The sequence below is a fragment of the Phalacrocorax carbo genome, chromosome 26 (genome assembly GCF_963921805.1).
Source record: "Phalacrocorax carbo chromosome 26, bPhaCar2.1, whole genome shotgun sequence".
NCBI lineage: Eukaryota > Metazoa > Chordata > Aves > Suliformes > Phalacrocoracidae > Phalacrocorax > Phalacrocorax carbo.
The window spans coordinates 27,583-47,309 of NC_087538.1; the positions used below are offsets into that span (position 1 = coordinate 27,583).

At 65.2% G+C, this 19,727-nt stretch overlaps 1 protein-coding gene across 2 annotated transcripts; it reads left to right on the forward strand.

Annotated features, from left to right (window-relative positions):
* Positions 1–882: 882 nt before the first annotated feature.
* Positions 883–19,452, forward strand: LOC135317540 (sodium/glucose cotransporter 2-like). 2 transcript variants are annotated; one of them, XM_064473830.1, is made up of 15 exons: positions 883–974; positions 5,888–5,959; positions 6,363–6,467; positions 7,530–7,589; positions 8,600–8,704; positions 9,543–9,648; positions 10,323–10,403; positions 10,953–11,152; positions 11,973–12,108; positions 13,777–13,884; positions 15,433–15,583; positions 16,306–16,474; positions 17,161–17,376; positions 17,482–17,581; positions 17,703–19,452. In XM_064473830.1, exons 1-15 carry the CDS (start codon positions 891–893, stop codon positions 17,888–17,890), a joined length of 1,881 nt encoding a protein of 626 aa, XP_064329900.1. In that variant the 5' UTR covers positions 883–890; the 3' UTR covers positions 17,891–19,452. The 2 variants fall into 2 exon arrangements, with proteins under 2 accessions (XP_064329900.1, XP_064329901.1); XM_064473831.1 differs by lacking the exon at positions 13,777–13,884.
* The last annotated feature ends 275 nt before the right edge of the window (positions 19,453–19,727 follow it).

Genomic DNA, 19,727 nt, shown 5'->3' on the forward strand with positions numbered 1-19,727 from the left:
TGGGGGGCACCCAAGGGACTCCTGAGGACACCCAAGGGACCCCATGGGGACATGGGGGGCACCTAAGGGACAGCCCAAGGGACATGGGGGGCACCCAAGGCACCCGATGGGGACATGGGGGGCAGCCAAGGGATGCCTGAGGACACCCAAGGGAGTCCTGGATACCTTGTGGACACCCAGGGGACCCCCAAGGGACCACTCAAGGAGCCCCTGAGGACACCCAAGGGACCCATGGGAACACAGGGGGCACCCAAGGGACTGCCCAAGGGATCCCTGGGGGCACCCAAGGGACCCATGGGGACATGGGGGGCACCCAAGGGACCCCTGAAGACACCCAAGGGACCCACGGGGACATGGAGGGCAATCAAGGGACCACATAAGGGACCCCCTGAGGACACCCAAGGGACTCATGGGGACATGGGGGCACCCAAGGGACCACCCAAGGGACCCCATGGGACATTGGGGGCACCCAAGGGACCCCTGAGGACACCCAAGGGACCCCATGGGACATTGGGGGCACCCAAGGGACCCCTGAGGACACCCAAGGGACCCCATAGGACATTGGGGGCACCCAAGGGACCCCAGGGACACCCAAGGGACCCATGGGGACATGGGGGGCACCCAAGGGCCACATGGAGACCATGGGGCTCCCGGACACCAGGTTCCCCTATGGGGGGGTGGGGGGGGGAGGGGCTGCAGCGCTCTGCAGCGGGGCGGGGGAGGGGCAGAGGTCCGGACGCTTGGGTCCACTGAGGACACTTGGGGGGCACCCAAGCGTCCCATGGGGGGGGGGGCTGGGCCGGACGACTGGGTCCCCGCCCCAGAGGTGGGGTGGGGGTGTGTGCCATATTTAGGGGGCAGCCGTGGGGCAGGTTGGGGGGGCGCCGGGGATGGAGCGGACGACGGCAGTGAACCCCTGGGACTTGGGGGTCATTGGGGGGTACTTCCTCCTCGTCCTCGCCGTGGGGCTCTGGGTAGGGTCATGGCTGCCCCCTCCCCCCCGCCCAGACCCCTAACTGCCCTCTGAGACCCCTCACTGCCCCCCCAGACCCCTAACTGCCCTCTGAGACCCCTAACTGCCTCCCCAAACCCCTCACTGCTCCCCCAGACCCATAACTGCCCTCTGAGACCTCTAACTGCCTCCCCAGACCCCTCACTGCTCCCCCAGACCCCTAACTGCCCTCTGAGACCCCTCACTGCCCCCCCAAACCCCTAACTGCCCTCTGAGACCCCTAACTGCCTCCCCAGACCCCTCACTGCTCCCCCAGACCCCTAACTGCCCTCTGAGACCCCTAACTGCTCTCTGAGACCCCTCACTGCCCCCCCAGCCCCCTAACTACCCTCTGAGACCCCTAACTGCCTCCCCAGACCCCTCACTGCTCCCCCAGACCCCTAACTGCCCTCTGAGACCCCTAACTGCCCTCTGAGACCCCTCACTGCCCCCCCAGCCCCCTAACTACTCTCTTGGAGTGCCTAACTGCCCCCCCCAGACCCCTAACTGCTCCCCTGAGACCCCAAAGGGCCCCCCCCAGACCCCTAACTACCCACGTGGGACCTCTAACTGACCCTCCCCAGACTCATATTTGCCCTATGGGACCCCTAAGTGCCACCACGGACCCCTAACTGCCCCCTGAGAGGACTGCTCTGACATGCCAAGACCCCCCCAAGCTCCCCCAGACCCCCCATTCCCCCGCCACATTGACCCCCCCATTGAGTGACCTACAACCTCCCCCACAATGCACCCAGACACCCCCATGCCCTCTATGGGGCACCCCACAACCCCCCCAGACACCCCACAACCCCCCACCATGACAGCCCATGACCACCCCACATACGCCCCACAACTGCCCCGCACCAACTGCCCCCCACCAACTGCCCCCCCGGGACCCCCATGAACCCCCCCATTGAGGGACCTAGACCCTCCCCCCATTGCTGCCCCCCAGGGCCGCCCCCTCCCCCCAGGGTATCCCACAATTCCCTGCTCCCCCCAACCCCTCCCCCCCCCAGTTGTTTTTTTGACCCCGCTGACCCCAGGGGGGGGAGGGGTGAGTCATTACCCACAATGCCCTGGGCGGGGGCTGGGGCTGGGGCCCGAAGGGGCGGGGTCGGCTGGGGGTCGGGGCTCGAGGGGTTAATGAGTGACTGGGCCGCACTGGGAGCCCACACTGGGGGCACTGGGAGCCCAGACTAGGGGCACTGGGAGCCCACACTGGGAGCACTGGGAGCCCACACTGGGGGCACTGGGAGCCCACAATGGGGGCACTGGGAATCCACACTGGGGGCACTGGGAGCCCACACTGGGGGCACTGGGAGCCCACACTGGGAGCACTGGGAGCCCACACTGGGGGCACTGGGAGCCCACACTGGGGGAACGGGGAGCCCAGACTGGGGGCACTGGGAGCCCGCACTGGGAGCCCACACTGGGGGCACTGGGAGCCCACACTGGGAGCACTGGGAGCCCACACTGGGAGCCCAGACTGGGGGCACTGGGAGCTCACACTGGGGGCACTGGGAGCCCACACTGGGAGCACTGGGAATCCACACTGGGGGCACTGGGAGCCCACACTGGGGGCACTGGGAGCCCGCACTGGGAGCACTGGGAGCCCACACTGGGGGCACTGGGAGCCCAGACTGGGGGCACTGGGAGCCCACACTGGGGGAACTGGGAGCCCAGACTGGGGGCACTGGGAGCCCACACTGGGAGCACTGGGAGCCCACACTGGGAGCCCAGACTGGGGGCACTGGGAGCCCACACTGGGGGCACTGGGAGCCCACACTGGGAGCACTGGGAGCCCACACTGGGAGCCCAGACTGGGGGCACTGGGAGCCCAGACTGGGGGCACTGGGAGCTCACACTGGGGGCACTGGGAGCCCAGACTGGGGGCACTGGGAGCCCACACTGGGGGCACTGGGAGCCCACACTGGCGGCACTGGGAGCCCGCACTGGGAGCACTGGGAGCCCACACTGGGAGCCCAGACTGGGGGCACTGGGAGCCCAGACGGGGGCACTGGGAGCTCACACTGGGGGCACTGGGAGCCCAGACTGGGAGCACTGGGAGCCCAGACTGGGGGCACTGGGAGCCCACACTGGGAGCACTGGGAGCCCAGACTGGGAGCACTGGGAGCCCACACTGGGAGCACTGGGAGCCCAGACTGGGAGCACTGGGAGCCCAGACTGGGAGCACTGGGAGCCCAGACTGGGGGCACTGGGAGCCCACACTGGGGGCTCTGGGAGCCCACAGTGGGCCGCACTGGGAGCCCGCACTGGGAGCACTGGGGGCACTGGGGGCGCTGGGGGCACTGGGGGCGGCGGGCGGATGGCGGGCACTGGGGGCACTGGGGGCACTGAGCCGGCGGGCACTGGGGGCACTGGGGGCACTGGGAGCCCGCACTGGGGCACTGGGGGCACTGGGAGCCCGCACTGGGGGCACTGGGAGGCCGCACTGGGAGCACTGGGGGCACTGGGCCGGCGGGCACTGGGGGCACTGGGGGCACTGGGAGCCCGCACTGGGGCACTGGGGGCACTGGGAGCCCGCACTGGGAGCACTGGGAGCCCGCACTGGGGGCACTGGGGGCACTGGGGGCACTGGCAGCCCGCACTGGGGGCACTGGCAGCCTGCACTGGGAGCACTGGGGGCACTGGGAGCACTGGGAGCACTGGGGGCACTGGGGGCACTGGGGGCAGTGGGGGCACTGGGGGCACTGGGGGCACTGGAGCACTGGCAGCCCGCACTGGGAGCACTGGGGGCACTGGGGGCACTGGGAGCACTGGGGGCACTGGGGGCACTGGGGGCAGTGGGGGCACTGGGGGCACTGGGGGCACTGGAGCACTGGCAGCCCGCACTGGGAGCACTGGGGGCACTGGGCCGGCGGGCACTGGGGGCACTGGGGGCACTGGCAGCCCGCACTGGGGGCACTGGGAGGCCGCACTGGGAGCACTGGGGGCAGTGGGCCGGCGGGCACTGGGGGCACTGGGAGGCCGCACTGGGAGCACTGGGGGCACTGGGAGGCCGCACTGGGAGCACTGGGGGCACTGGGCCGGCGGGCACTGGGGGCACTGGGGGCACTGGCAGCCCGCACTGGGAGCACTGGGGGCACTGGGCCGGCGGGCACTGGGGGCACTGGGGGCACTGGCAGCCCGCACTGGGGGCACTGGGGGCACTGGGCCGGCGGGCACTGGGGGCACTGGGGGCACTGGCAGCCCGCACTGGGGGCACTGGGGGCACTGGGGGCACTGGGGGCACTGGGGGCACTGGCAGCCCGCACTGGGGGCACTGGGAGCCCGCACTGGGAGCACTGGGGGCACTGGGCCGGCGGGCACTGGGGGCACTGGGAGCACTGGGGGCACTGGGCCAGCGGGCACTGGGGGCACTGGGAGCACTGGGGGCACTGGGCCGGCGGGCACTGGGGGCACTGGGGGCACTGGGGGCACTGGGGGCACTGGGCCGGCGGGCAGTGGGGGCACTGGCAGCCCGCACTGGGGGCACTGGGGGCACTGGGGGCACTGGGAGGCCGCACTGGGGGCACTGGGGGCACTGGGCCGGCGGGCACTGGGGGCACTGGGAGGCCGCACTGGGGGCACTGGGGGCACTGGGGGCACTGGGAGGCCGCACTGGGGGCACTGGGGGCACTGGGCCGGCGGGCACTGGGGGCACTGGGGGCACTGGGGGCACTGGCAGCCTGCACTGGGAGCACTGGGGGCACTGGGCCGGCGGGCACTGGGGGCACTGGGGGCACTGGGGGCACTGGCAGCCCGCACTGGGGGCACTGGGGGCACTGGGGGCACTGGGGGCACTGGGGGCACTGGGGGCACTGGCAGCCCGCACTGGGGGCACTGGGGGCACTGGGCCGGCGGGCACTGGGGGCACTGGCAGCCCGCACTGGGGGCACTGGCAGCCCGCACTGGGAGCACTGGGGGCACTGGGGGCACTGGCAGCCCGCACTGGGGGCACTGGGGGCACTGGGGGGCACTGGGGGCACTGGGGGCACTGGGGGCACTGGGGGCACTGGCAGCCCGCACTGGGGGCACTGGGGGCACTGGGCCGGCGGGCACTGGGGGCACTGGGAGGCCGCACTGGGGGCACTGGGGGCACTGGCAGCCCGCACTGGGGGCACTGGGGGCACTGGGGGCCCGCACTGGGGGCACTGGGGGCACTGGGCCGGCGGGCACTGGGGGCACTGGGAGCACTGGGAGGCCGCACTGGGGGCACTGGGGGCCCGCACTGGGAGCACTGGGGGCACTGGGGGCACTGGGAGGCCGCACTGGGAGCACTGGGGGCACTGGGCCGGCGGGCACTGGGGGCACTGGGAGCACTGGGAGGCCGCACTGGGGGCACTGGGGGCACTGGGCCGGCGGGGCACTGGGGGGCACTGGGAGCACTGGGAGGCCGCACTGGGGGCACTGGGGGCCCGCACTGGGAGCACTGGGGGCACTGGGGGCACTGGGAGGCCGCACTGGGAGCACTGGGGGCACTGGGGGCACTGGGAGGCCGCACTGGGGGCACTGGGGGGCCCGCACTGGGAGCACTGGGGGCACTGGGGGCACTGGGAGCACTGGGGGCACTGGGGGCACTGGGGGCAGTGGGGGCACTGGCAGCCCGCACTGGGGGCACTGGGGGCCCGCACTGGGGGCACTGGGGGCACTGGGGGCACTGGGGGCACTGGGAGGCCGCACTGGGGGCACTGGGGGCACTGGGGGCACTGGGAGCACTGGGGGCACTGGGCCGGCGGGCACTGGGGGCACTGGGCACTGGGGCACTGGGGGCACTGGGGGCACTGGGAGGCCGCACTGGGAGCACTGGGGGCACTGGGGGCACTGGCAGCCCGCACTGGGGGCACTGGGAGCACTGGGGGCACTGGGCCGGCGGGCACTATTATGACCCCGCAGTCGCTGCGCCGCGGCAGCCGCAGCTCCATCAGCGGGTACTTCCTGGCCGGGAGGAGCATGGCCTGGGGGCCCGTGAGTGCGGGGTCAGGGCACGGGGTCACGGGGTCACGGGGGTCACGGGGCCGCGGGGTCACGGGGTCACGGGGTCCAGGGTGGTCACTGTGTCATGGGGTAAAGGGGGGGATGGGGGGGGGGGGTCTATGGGGGGGGGGTGATGGGGGGGGCCCGGGGGGGGGGGGGTGATGGGGGGGGCCCGGGGTGGGGGGGGTGATGGGGGGGTCTATGGGGGGGGGGTGATGGGGGGGGCCCGGGTGGGGGGGGGTGATGGGGGGGTCTATGGGGGGGGTGATGGGGGGGGCCCGGGTGGGGGGGGTGATGGGGGGGGGTGATGGGGGGGGGTCTATGGGGGGGTGATGGGGGGGCCCGGGGGGGGGGGGGGAGATGGGGGGGCCCATCGGGGACCCCCCCGGGGCAGGTGGGGGCGTCGCTCTTTGCCAGCAACATCGGCTCCGGGCACTTCGTGGGGCTGGCGGGGACGGGGGCGGCCGGCGGCATCGCCGTGGGGGGCTTCGAGTGGAGCGTGAGTGGCCCCTATGGACCCCATACCCCCCCCCAGAGCCCCCATCCCCCCCCATAGCCCCCTATAACCCCCACCCCCCCCAATAGCCCCCCCATAGCCCCCCCATTCCCCACCATAACCCCCCATTCCCCTATACATCCCATACCCCCCATGCCTTCCCCGGACCCCCCATAGCCCCCCCATAGGCCACGTAGCCCCCATAGGCCCCTATAGCCCCCCCCCCACTGCCCCATAGCCCCCTATAGGCCCTGTAGCCCTCATATCCCCCCATTGCTCCTATAGGTCATGAAACCCCCTATAGCCCCCATATGCCCATATAGCCCCTGTAGCCCCTGAACCCCCCCCACAGCTCCCTATAGCTCCCCAACCCCCTATAGCCCCCATACTCCCCAGAGGCCCCCTATACCCCCCCATAGCCCCCTGTAGCCCCCACACCCCACCAGAGACTCCATAGCCCCTATCGCCCCCATAGCTCCCTATAGCCCCCATAACTCCCCACAGCCCCCTATAGCCCCTATAGCCTCCATAGACCCCCATAGCACCTCATACACCCCCATAGGCCCCTATAGCTCTTATAGCCCCCCATATCCAATAGACCCCCATCCCCCCATAGCCCCCCATACCTCCCATAGACCCCTATAATCCCCTATATCCCCCCATAGCCCCCCCATACCCCCTATAACCCCCATAGCCCCTCCATAGGCCCTATAGCCCATATACCCCCCTATATCCCCCATAGCCCCACACAGCCCCCTATAGCTTCCAGAACCCCCCATAGCTCCCCATACTCCCCTGTAGCCCCCTATAGACCCCCTATATCCCCCATAGCCCCCTATAGACCCCCATAACCCCATCCTCCTATAGCCCTCATACTCCCCTGTAGCCCCCTATAGCCCCCCCATACCCCCCCATAGCCCCCCCCCCACTTGCCCCCCTAATTACCCCCCCAGTAACATCCCCCGCCAGTAATGTCCCCACCTGGCCCCGCCCCTTTACATCGGCCCCGCCCCCGTGACCCCGCCCCCCGTGACCCCGCCCCCCGTGACCCCGCCCCCTCCCCAGGGCATGTTCATCGTCCTGCTGCTGGGCTGGGCCTTCGTCCCCATTTACCTGCGGGCGGGGGTGAGTGCGGGGGCGGGGCCTCGGGGGCGGGGCCTCGGGGGCGGGGCCTCGGGGAGGGGAGGGGCCTGGGTCCCTTTGAGGGGTGCTATGGGGTGGGGGAGCCCCCAGATGTCTGGGGCCCCTTTGGGGAAGGGGGCTGGGGGGGGGGTCCCCCCCAATACCTGGGTCCCCCAAATGCCGGGGTCCCCCCCAACCCCCTGGGTCCCCCCAACCCCCGGGTCCCCCCAAACTCAGGGCCCCCCCCAGCCCCCTGGGTCCCCCCAGATTCCAGCCCCCCCAACTCCCAGGGTCCCCCCAAATTCTGGGGTCCCCCCCAGCCCCCTGGGTCCCCCTGAACTCGGGGCCCCCCCCAGCCCCCTGGGTCCCCCCAAATTCCAGCCCCCCCCCAACTCCCAGGGTCTCCCCAAACCCTCTGGGTCCCCCCAAACTCGGGGTCTCCCCCATCTCCCTGGGCCCCCCCCAACCCCTGGGCCCCCCCAACCCCCGGGTCCCCCTGAACTCAGGCCCCCCCCAACCCCTGGGTCCCCCCAACCCCTGGGTCCCCCCAAACTCGGGGCCCCCCAACCCCCCGGGCCCCCCCAACCCCTGGGCCCCCCCAACCCCATGGGCCCCCCCCAACCCCCCCGGGTCCCCCCGAACTCGGGGCCCCCCCCAGCCCCCTGGGTCCCCCCAAATTCCAGCCCCCCCCCAACTCCCAGGGTCACCCCAAATTCCAGGGTCTCCCCAAACCCTCTGGGTCCCCCCAAACTCGGGGTCCCCCCCAACCCCTGGGTCCCCCCAACCCCCGGGTCCCCCCGAACTCGGGGTCCCCCCCATCTCCCCGGGTCCCCCCAAACTCGGGGTCCCCCCATCTCCCCGGGCCCCCCCAACCCCCGGGTCCCCCCAAACTCGGGGTCCCCCCCAACCCCCCGGGCCCCCCCCAACCCCCGGGTCCCCCCAAACTCGGGGTCCCCCCCAACCCCCCGGGCCCCCCCAACCCCCGGGTCCCCCCGAACTCGGGGCCCCCCCAGGTCACGACGATGCCCGAGTACCTGGGGAAGCGTTTCGGGGGGGGCCGGATCCAGCTGTACCTGGCGCTGCTCTCCCTGGGGCTCTACGTCTCCACCAAGCTCTCGGTACCTATAGGGGCTATAGGGGCTGGGGGGGACCTCTAGGGGCTGGGGGGGACCTATGAGGCTGGGGGGGGGGGTCTATGGGGGGGGGGAACCCTTGGGGTGGGTGGGGGTGACTCCTATGGGGGCCCCTCTAAGGGTTGGGGGGAACCTTGGGAGGATCTATAGGGGCTGGGAGGGGTCTATAAGGGCCGGGGAACCTTGGGGGGGGTCTTCTAGAGGAGGCTGAGGGGAAGCCTATGGGGGCTGGGGGTCCCTATGGGGGCTGGGGGTCCCTATAGGGTCTGATGGGATTCCTATGGGGGGGTGTGTGGGTCCCTATGGGGTTTGGAGGGATCCCTATAGGATCTGATGGGTCCCTATGGGGTCTGGGGTTCCCTATAGGGTCTGGGGGATCCCTATGGCATCTGGGGGGGGTCCCTATGGGGTCTGGGGGTCCATATGGTGTCTGGGGGGGGTCCCTATGGGGTCGGGGGGTCCCTATGGGGTCTGGGGTTCCCTATAGGGTCTGGGGGATCCCTATGGCATCTGGGGGGGGGGGTCTCTATGGGGTCTGGGGGTCCCTATCATGTCTGGGGGGGTTCCTATGGGGTCTGGGGGTCCCTATGGGGTCTGGGTGTCCCTATGGGGTTTGGAGGTCGGGGGGTCCCTATGGGGTTTGGAGGATCCCTATGGGGTCTGGGGGGTCCCCACGGGCTCTGGGGGTCCCTATGGGGTCTGGGGGGGTCCCCATGGGGTTTGGAGGGTCCCTGTGGGGTCTGGGGGGTCCCTACCGGGTCGGGGGGGTCCCTGCAGGCTCGGGGGGTCCCTATAGGCCCCCCCATAAGGGCCGCCCCCGCAGGTGGACATGTACTCGGGGGCCATCTTCATCCAGGAGGCGCTGGGCTGGGACCTCTATGCCGCCGTGGGGGCCCTGCTGGCCGTCACCGCCCTCTACACCGTCACCGGTGGGGGCGGGGCCGGAGGGGGCGGGGCCGGAGGGGGCGGGGCCGGAGGGGGGCGGGGCCGGGGGCGCCAGGGCCAAGGGGGGGGTGTGGGGCCCTGGGGTGGGGCCCAAGGGGCTCATGTGCTGGTGGGAGCTGGTGGTGCCTGGGGGGGGGGGGCGTGGTCGTAGAGGAGGGGCGTGGCTTGTGTGGGTGGGGTCAGATGGGTGTGGGGAGAAAGGGGGCGGGGCCTAAGTGGGCAGGTGTCAGAGGGGCGGGGTCTGTGTGGGCGGGCCCCGTGTTGGTGGGAGCTGGTGACACCCGGGATGGGGGGTGGGGCTAAGGCGAGTGGGGGCGTGGTCTCAACGAGGGCGGGGTTATGGGGCGGGGCCTCGTGGGGTGTGGCCAATGGAGGTGGGGCCGATGGGGGATTATAAAGGATGGGCCCCGCTGTTGCCAGGGGCGTGGCTAAAGTGGGGCTTGGTCTTGGGGGTGTGGTATGAAGGGGTGTGGTCTTAGGGGGCGTGGCGTGAGGGGCGTGGCTAAAGGGGCTCATGTGATGCTGGGACCTGGTGGGGGGGGAGGCGGGCTTAAGGCCCGTGGGCAGGGCCTGTGTGGGAAGGGGGCGTGGTCTGGGACTACTTCAGGGCGTGGCCTGATGCGGGGGGTGTGGCCTGATGCGGGGGCGTGGCCTGCAGGCGGGCTGGCGGCGCTGATGTACGCGGACCTGGTGCAGACCCTCATCATCGTCGTGGGGGCCTCCGTCCTGGCTGGCTACGGTGGGACTGGGAGCACTGGGAGGGGACTAGGAGATGATTGAAGGGGGCTGGGGAGGCACTGGGAGGGGACTTTGGGGGCACTAGGAGGGGACTGGGAGCACTGGGAGGGGACTGGGGGGCACTGGGAGGGGACTTTGGGGGCACTAGGAGGGGACTGGGAGCACTGGGAGGGGACTGGGAGGCACTGGGAGGGGACTGGGGGGCACTGGGAGGCACTGGGAGGCAGCACTGTAATGTCACACTGGTTGCTACTGGTCCACACTGGTGCTGCACCTTGTGGGAGAGCACTGGGGAGGCACTGGGCCTTACTGGGAGGAGGCAGCAGGAGGCATGCTGTGCCTCCCTCATGCCCCTTACTGGGCCATACTGGTCCTTATTGGTCCTTACTGGTCCTACTGGTCCTTACTGGTCCATACTGGTCCTACTGGTCCATACTGGGCCTTACTGGGCCATACTGGTCCCTACTGGTCCATACTGGGCCTTACTGAGCCATACTGTTCCATACTGAGCCATACTGGTCCTTACTGGGCCATACTGGGTCCCCCGCAGCGCTGGGCGCTGTGGGGGGGTACGAGGGGCTGGTGGAGCGTTACCCCCTGGCGCTGCCCCCCAACGTGACGGGTCCCTGCGGGCGCCCCCGCCCCGACGCCTTCCACCTCCTGCGACACCCCAGTACCGGCGACCTGCCCTGGCCCGGCCTCCTGCTGGGACTGGGCATCATCTCCGCCTGGTACTGGTGTACTGACCAGGTGGGACTGGGAGGCACTGGGAGGAGCTCAGGGTGGGACTGGGAGGGACTGGGAGCCACTGGGATGGGACTGGGAGGCACTGGGAGGCCTTGGGATGGGACTGGGAGGCACTGGGATGGGAGTGGGAGGCACTGAAGGCACTGGGAGGGGATTGGGAGCCACTGGGAGGGACTGGGAGGGACTGGGATGGGAGTGGGAGGCACTGGGAGGACTTGGGATGGGACTGGGAGGCACTGGGAGGGGACTGAGGGCCACTGGGAGTGGGAGGCACTGGGAGGCCTTGGGAGAGGACTGGGAGGCACTGGGAGGAGATTGAGGAGCACTGGGAGGGGACTGGCATGCCATGGGAGGAACTGGGATGGGACTGGGAGGCACTGGGAGGCACTGGGAGGGGACTGGGAGGCACTGGGAGGAGATTGAGGAGCACTGGGATGGGACTGGGAGGCAGCGGGAGGTGGATTGAGGGGCACTGGGAAGGACTGGGATTGAGAGGTGTTGGGAAGCACTGGGAGGGGACTGGGGGGCACTGGGAAGCACTGGGAGGGACTGGGAGGCACTGGGAGGGGATTGGGAGGCACTGGGAGGGACTGGGAGGGGACTGGGAGGCACTGGGAGGGACTGGGAGGGGACTGGCATGCCATGGGAGGCACTGAGAAGGGACTGAGGTGCGCTGGCAGAGACTGGGATGCACTGGGAGGGCACTGGAAGGCACTGGGAAGGGCCTGGGAGGCACCAGGGTGGCACTGGGACCACTGGGGGGGGTGGGGGGGGTGGGTGTCTGGCCCCCTGGTTGCCATGGTACCACCCCACCGCCCCGCAGGTGATCGTGCAGCGGTGCTTGGCCGGCCGCTCCCTGACCCACGTCCGCGCCGGCTGCGTCGTCTGCGGCTACCTCAAAGTGCTGCCCATGTTCCTCATGGTGCTGCCTGGCATGGCCGCCCGCGTCCTCTTCCCCGGTCAGCCACCCCCTCGGTCACCCCACGCCCACCCCAACCTGCCCAAGATGGCCGCCCAAGATGGCCGCCATGCCTCCTTCCCCAGGGTCACCTATCTTGAGCCGTAACTACCCCCATGGCCACCCTGTGGCCACCTCGTGACCACCCTTGGCCAAGCCAAGATGGCCGCCCAACATGGCCACCACGTTGTCTTCCCCCTTGAGCCCCATTTTATCCCATAAATTACCCCTTGGCCAACCCACGGACACCCCATGACTACGTTGGTCTGCCCTGCCCCCGCTTTGGCCTAGCTAACATGGCCGCCCAATGTGGCCACCCAACATGGCTGCCCGTCATGGCTATCCAATATGGCTGCCCATCATGGCTATCCAACATGGCTGCCCGTCATGGCTATCCAATATGGCTGCCCGTCATGGCTATCCAATATGGCTGCCCGTCATGGCCACCCAACATGGCTGCCCATCATGGCTATCCAATATGGCTGCCTGTCATGGCTATCCAATATGGCTGCCTGTCATGGCTATCCAATATGGCTGCCTGTCATGGCTATCCAATATGGCTGCCCGTCATGGCCACCCAACATGGCTGCCCGTCATGGCCACCCAACATGGCTGCCCGTCATGGCCATCCAATATGGCTGCCCATCATGGCCACCTAACATGGCCACTCAAGATGGCCGCCCAACTTGGCTGCCAGATTCTCTACCCCACAGAGCCCCACTGTGACCTATAAGTGCCTCCTCAGACACCCCATAATCCCATAAAATCCCCATAATCCCACCCTAATCCCGCCTAACGCCCCCTTATATCCCTTAATCCCACCCTAATCCCGCCTAACGCCCCCTTATATCCCTTAATCCCACCCTAATCCCGCCTAACGCCCCCTTATATCCCTTAATCCCACCCTAATCCCGCCTAACGCCCCCTTATATCCCATAATCCCACCCTAATCCCGCCTAACGCCCCCTTATATCCCTTAATCCCACCCTAATCCCGCCTAACGCCCCCTTATATCCCTTAATCCCACCCTAATCCCGCCTAACGCCCCCTTATATCCCTTAATCCCACCCTAATCCCGCCTAACGCCCCCTTATATCCCATAATCCCACCCTAATCCCGCCTAACGCCCACTATATCCCTTAATCCCACCCTAATCCCGCCTAACGCCCACTATATCCCTTAATCCCACCCTAATCCCGCCTAACGCCCACTATATCCCTTAATCCCACCCTAATCCCGCCTAACGCCCACTATATCCCTTAATCCCACCCTAGTCCCACCTAACGCCCCCTTATATCCCATAATCCCACCCTAATCCCGCCTAACGCCCCCTTATATCCCATAATCCCACCCTAGTCCCGCCTAACGCCCCCTTATATCCCATAATCCCACCCTAATCCCGCCTAACGCCCCCTTATATCCCATAATCCCACCCTAATCCCGCCCTAATCCCACCCTAATCCCGCCTAATTGCCCCTATATCCCATAAGTCCCCAATCCCCCTCAGATCCCCTAATCCCGCCTAATCCCGCCCTAATCCCGCCTAATCCCACCCTAATCCCGCCCTAATCCCACCCCAATCCCACCCCAATCCCGCCCTAGTCCCGCCCCAATCCCGCCCCCCCGTGGCCAGCCGGGCCCCCCCCGCTGACCCCCTGCTGCCCCCTAGAGGTTGTGGGGTGCGCCGACCCCCAGGGCTGCCGCCGGGCCTGCGGGACCCCCGTGGGCTGCTCCAACGTCGCCTACCCCCGCCTCGTCCTCACCCTGCTGCCCCCCGGTACGCGCCCCGCCGCCTCAGGAGCCTTATTAGGGCCTTATTAGGGCGTCATTAGCATTATTAGGGCATTATTTTGGGCTATCGGGTAGTATTAAGGGCATTATTAGTGGTTATTAGGCCGTTATTAGGACTATTAGGGTGATATTAGGGCGTTATTACTGGCGATTAGAATGTTATTAGGGCGTTATTAGGGGATATTAGTGTGTTATTAGGATTATTAGGCCGTTATTAGGGGATATTAGGGCCTTATTAGGACTATTAGGTCGTTATTATGAACTATTGTGGTGTTATTAGGACTATTAGGCCGTTATTAGGGGCTATTAGGGTGTTATTTGTTCTATTAGGTCATTATTAGGGTGTTATTAGGACTATTAGGCCATTACTAGGGCCTAATAGGGTGTTATTTGGTCTACTAAAGCGTTATTTGGGTGTTATTAGGGGTTATTAGGCCTATCAGGCATTTATTAGGACATTATTAGGGGTATTAGGCCATTATTAGGGGCTAATAGGGGAATATTAGAGAAAGCACAATTAGTGTCTATTAGGGCATTATTAAAGCAGTATTGGGATTTATTAGTGGCTATTAAAAGCTACTAAGGTATTATTAAGGGTAATTAGTGGCTATTAGACGCTAATAGGGCGTTATTAGTGCATTATTAGGGGTTATTAGTAGATATGAGGGGCTATTGGGGGATATTATGGGCTATTAGGACATTATTAGGAGTTATTAGTGGTTATTGGGGCAAGTAGGGGGGTTATTGGGGCCGTTAGGGCAGTATTGGCGTGCTATTAGGCTATTATTATGGGCTATCAGGATATTATTAGGGGCTATTAGGAAATATTAGTCCATTAGCGACTCATATTCTATAGTCTATGATTCTCCGATTCTATGATTAGGGTGCTATTAGGAGCCATTAGTGCTATTAGGCGTCTATTAGGGGGTGATTAGGAGCTATTAGGGGCCATTGGGGTTTATTACAGGCCATTAGGGCATTATTATGGGCTATTAGGAGGTTATTAGGAATTATTAGGGCGTTATTAGGGGTTCTTAGAGCTGTTCGGGTTCTATTAGAGGGTTATTAGCGGCTAATACGGCTATTGGGAAGTTATTAAGGACTATTAGGAGGTTATTAGGAGCTACTAGGTGACTACTGGGGGGTTATTGGGAGCTCTTAGAGCTATTTGGGTTCTATTAGAGGGTCATTAGGGGTTAATACGGCTACTGGGTGGTTATTAGGGGCTATTAGGACGTTATTAGGAGCTATTAGGGGGCTATTAAGATTTATTAGGGGCTATTAGGAGGTTGTTAGGAGCTATTGGGGGCTATTAGAGTTTATTAGGGGCTATTAGGGGGTTATTAGGAGCTATTAGGGCACTAATAAGAGCTATTAGGGCACTAATAAGAGCTATTAGGACACTAATAAAGGCTGTTAGGAGGCTATTAGGGCTATTAGGGGGCTATTAGGGCATTGTTGGTGGTTACTGGGGGCTATTAGGGTGCTATTGGGGGGGTCCCCACGCTGACCACGCCCCCCCGTGCCCCCCCAGGCCTGCGCGGGCTGATGCTGGCGGTGGTCCTGGCCGCCCTCATGTCCTCCCTGGCCTCCATCTTCGCCAGCGCCGGCGCCCTCTTCACCCTCGACGTCTACCAGCGCCTGCGCCCCCACGCCGGGCCCCGGCACCTCCTGATTGCCGGCAGGTGGGGGGTCCCCGGCGTCCCGGGTGGGGGTCCCGGGGGGGGCTGGGCTGGGGGGACCCAAAGGTCTGGGGGTGGGGGGAACCCCGGCGTCCGGGAGCTCAAGTCAACCAGGTCAATGGGGGTCCAGGGGCTTGAGGGGGGGGTCCAGGGGGGTCCCAGGTGTGTGGGGTGGGAGGGTCCCGGGCGGCCAGGCTGGGGGGTCCCAGGGGTCTCGGGGTGGGAGGACCCCAACATCCAGGAGCTCAAGTCAACCAGGTCAATGGGGGTCCAGGGGCTTGGGGGGGTCCCAGGTGTGTGGGGTGGGGGGTGCCAGGGGTCTGGGCTGGGGGGTCCCAGGTGGGGGGGTGGGGGCTCCCAGGGGTGGGGGGTGCCAGGGGTCCGGGCGGGGGGGTGTCCCAGGGGTGGGGGGTGCCAGGGGTCCGGCCGGGGGGGGGGTCCCATGGGTGTGGGGTGCCAGGGGTCCGGGCGGGGGGGGTGTCCCAGGGGTGTGGGGTGCCAGGGGTCCGGGCGGGGGGGGGTCCCATGGGTGGGGGGTGCCAGGGGTCCGGGCGGGGGGGGGTCCCAGGGGTGTGGGGTGCCAGGGGTCCGGGCGGGGGGGGGGTCCCAGGGGTGGGGGGTGCCAGAGGTCCGGGCGGGGGGGGTGTCCCATGGGTGTGGGGTGCCAGGGGTCCAGGCGGGGGGCACCCCAGAGTCCGGGGGGGGAACCCAGGCCTCCTGCGCAGGCTGTGGATCGTGGCCATGGTGGGGCTGAGCCTGGCCTGGCTGCCGGTGGTGGAGGCGGCGCGGGGGGGGCAGCTCTTCGACTACATCCAGGCCATCGCCAGTTACCTGGCCCCCCCCGTGGCCGCCGTCTTCTTCCTCGCCATCTTCGTCCCCCGCGTCAACGAGCCGGTCAGTGACCCTGGCCCGGGGGGGGGGGGACCCAGGGGCTTGGGGGGGGACCCAGGGGTGTGGGGAGTCGAGGGGACCCAGGATTTGGGGTGGGGGGTTGAGGGGACCCAGAGATCTGGGGGGGGACCCAGGGGTTTGGGGGGGACGCAGGGGTGTGGGGAGCCGAGGGGACCCAGGATTTGGGGTGGGGGGTTGAGGGGACCCAGAGATCTGGGGGGGACCCAGGGGTTCAGGGGGGACGCAGGAGTCCTGGGAGTTGAGGGGACCCAGAGATCTGGGGGGGACCCAGTGGTTTGGGGGGGACGCAGGGGTGTGGGGAGCCGAGGGGACCCAGGATTTGGGGTGGGGGGGTTGAGGGGACCCAGAGATCTGGGGGGGACCCAGGGGTTCAGGGGGGACACAGGAGTCCTGGGAGTTGAGGGGACCCAGAGATCTGGGGGGGACCCAGGGGTTCAGGGGGGACGCAGGGGTGTGGGGAGCCGAGGGGACCCAGGATTTGGGGTGGGGGGTTGAGGGGACCCAGAGATCTGGGGGGGGACCCAGGGGTTTGGGGGGGACCCTGGTGTTTTGGGGGGGACCCAGGCATCCGGGCCCCCTTCTTGCCCCATTCCCAGCACCCCCCTCCCCCCCAACGAAAGGGGACCCCAGACTCCGTGTGCCTGACACCCCCCCTCCCCCCCCCCCAGGGTGCCTTTTGGGGTCTCCTGGGGGGGCTGGGGCTGGGCCTGGCCCGGCTGATCCCCGAATTCGCCCTGGGGACGGGGACGTGCGGGACCCCCGGCCGTTGCCCCCCTTTCGTCTGCGGCCTCCATTACCTCCACTTCGCCGCCCTCCTCTTCCTCGTCACCGGCCTCATCGTCATCATCGTCTCCCTTTGCTACCCCCCCATCCCCCGCCAACACGTGAGTTTTGGGGGGGGGACGACACCGGGGTGGGTTTTTTTTGGGGGGGGGAGGGGCACCCAAGGGTCCTGGCTGGAGGGGACCCAGGCGTCCGTCTGTCCGCAGCTCCACCGGTTGGTGTTCAGCCTCCGGCACAGCCGGGAACCGCGGGTTGACCTTGACCAATCAGCGCCCAAGGATGGGGCTGGTGGAGTCCAGCTCCGGGGTAAGGGGTCCCCAGTGGCCGGGGGGTGGGGCTGGGGGGGGGACGGGACCCCCGGTGTCAAGGCTGGGTCTAGAGCTCAACCCCCCTCCCCCCCCCCCAAAAAACCCCCAACTTCTCCCAGATGTGGAGGCGGAGCCATCTGGCCGCGGGGCGGAGCCTGTTGGCCAAAGGGCGTGGCCATCCGGGCCAGGGGGCGGGGCGGTGCCCCCGGACACGCCCGCCGAGGACCCGGTGTGGAGCCGCGTGGTGAACGTCAACGCCGTGATCCTGATGGCCGTCGCCGTCTTCCTCTGGGGGTACTTCGCCTGAGACACCCCCCCCCAACCAAAATCCTCTGAAATGCACTGAAATGCCCCAAAATCACCCCGGAACACCCCCAAATCAGCCCTAAACGCACCAAAATAACCCCCAAATGGCCCCAAATGAGCCTAAAATACCCCAAAATGAGCCTGAAACGCCTCAAAATCCCCCAAAATGAGCCTGAAATCCCCCAAAATGAGCTTGATCCCACCCCAGTTTTGCCAAAATGCCCCAAAATAGGACAAAACTGGCCCAAAAAGTGACTAAAATGCCCCAAAATGGGCCTCAAAAGCCCCCACATGAGCCCAACCCCCCAATTATGCCAAAATGTCCCAAAATAAGACAAAATCAGCCCAAAAAGAGACTAAAATGTCCCTGAAAAGTCCCCAAATGAGCCTCAAACCCCCCCAACGACATCAAAACGCCCCCAAATAAGCCAAAACCGGCCCAAAAAGAGGCTAAATTGCCCCAAAATGAGCCTGAAATACCCCAAAATGATTCATAATGTCCCAAAAGTGAGCCCGAAGCCCCCAAGTGATGACAAAATCGGCCCAAAACAAGACTAAAATGCCCCTAAATGAGCCCCAAATGCCTCAAAACCCCCCAAAATGAGCCTGAAATACCCCAAATTCCACCAAAATGGCTCAACCCCCCCCAATTCATCCAAATTCCACTCAAATGCCTCAAAATTCCCTGAATTTTCCCCAGAATGCCCCAATTCCAGAAAAAAACCTCAAAATGCCCCAAATCACCTCAAATCCCCCCAAATCCCCCCAAGTCTACCAAAATGCCTCAAAATCCCATCAAATTCCCCTCAAATGCCCTAAATTCTACCAAAATGCCTCAAAATCCTCCAAAATGGCCCAAATTCAACCAAAACACCTCAAAATCCCCCAAATTCCCATCAGATACCACAAAATCCACCAAAACACCTCAAAACTCTCCCAAATTCTCCCAAAATACCTCAAAAATTCCCCCAAATTTCCCCTCAGATGACCAAAATTCCACCAAAATGCATCAAAATTTCCCCAAATTCCACTAAAATACCTCAAAATTTGCCCCAAATTTCCCCTCAGATGCCCCAAATTCCACCAAAACACCTCAAAATTCCCCCAATTCTGCCAAAATACCTCAAAAACTCCCCCAAATTTCCCTGAAATACCCCGAATTCCACCAAAATGCATCAAAATTTCCCCAAATTCCACTAAAATACCTCAAAATTTGCCCCAAATTTCCCCTCAGATGCCCCAAATTCCACCAAAATACCCCCAAATTCCCCCAAATTCTGCCAAAATACCTCAAAAACTCCCCCAAATTTCCCTGAAATACCCCAAATTCCACCGAAATGCATCAAAATTTCCCCAAATTCCACTAAAATACCTCAAAATTTGCCCCAAATTTCCCCTCAGACGTCCCAAATTCCACCAAAACACCTCAAAATTCCCCCAAATTCCACCAAAATACCTCAAAAACTCCCCCAAATTTCCCTGAAATACCCTAAATTCCACCAAAATGCATCAAAATTCCCCCAAATTCTGCCAAAATACCTCAAAAACTCCCCCAAATTTCCCTGAAATACCCCAAATTCCACCAAAATGCATCAAAATTTCCCCAAATTCTGTCAAAATACCTCATAAACTCCCCCAAATTTCCCCTCAGATGCCCCAAATTCCACCAAAATACCTAAAAATTTGCCCAAATTCTGCCAAAATACCTCAAAAAATGCCCCAAATTTCCCGATGCCCCAAATTCCACCAAAATACATCAAAATTCCCCCAAACTCCACCAAAATACCTCAGAAATTGCCCCAAATTTCCCTCAAATGCCCCAAATTTCCACGAAAATA

What these genes read in the sequence shown, in the direction of transcription:
- LOC135317540 (XM_064473830.1), top strand. Translation starts at nt 891, where the DNA reads ATGGAGCGGACGACGGCAGTGAACCCCTGGGACTTGGGGGTCATTGGG. An exon ending in CCATTTACCTGCGGGCGGGG is followed by an intron (nt 7,590 to 8,599) that starts GTGAGTGCGGGG and finishes GGGCCCCCCCAG; the next exon opens with GTCACGACGATGCCCGAGTA. An exon ending in TCCCCCGCGTCAACGAGCCG is followed by an intron (nt 16,475 to 17,160) that starts GTCAGTGACCCT and finishes CCCCCCCCCCAG; the next exon opens with GGTGCCTTTTGGGGTCTCCT.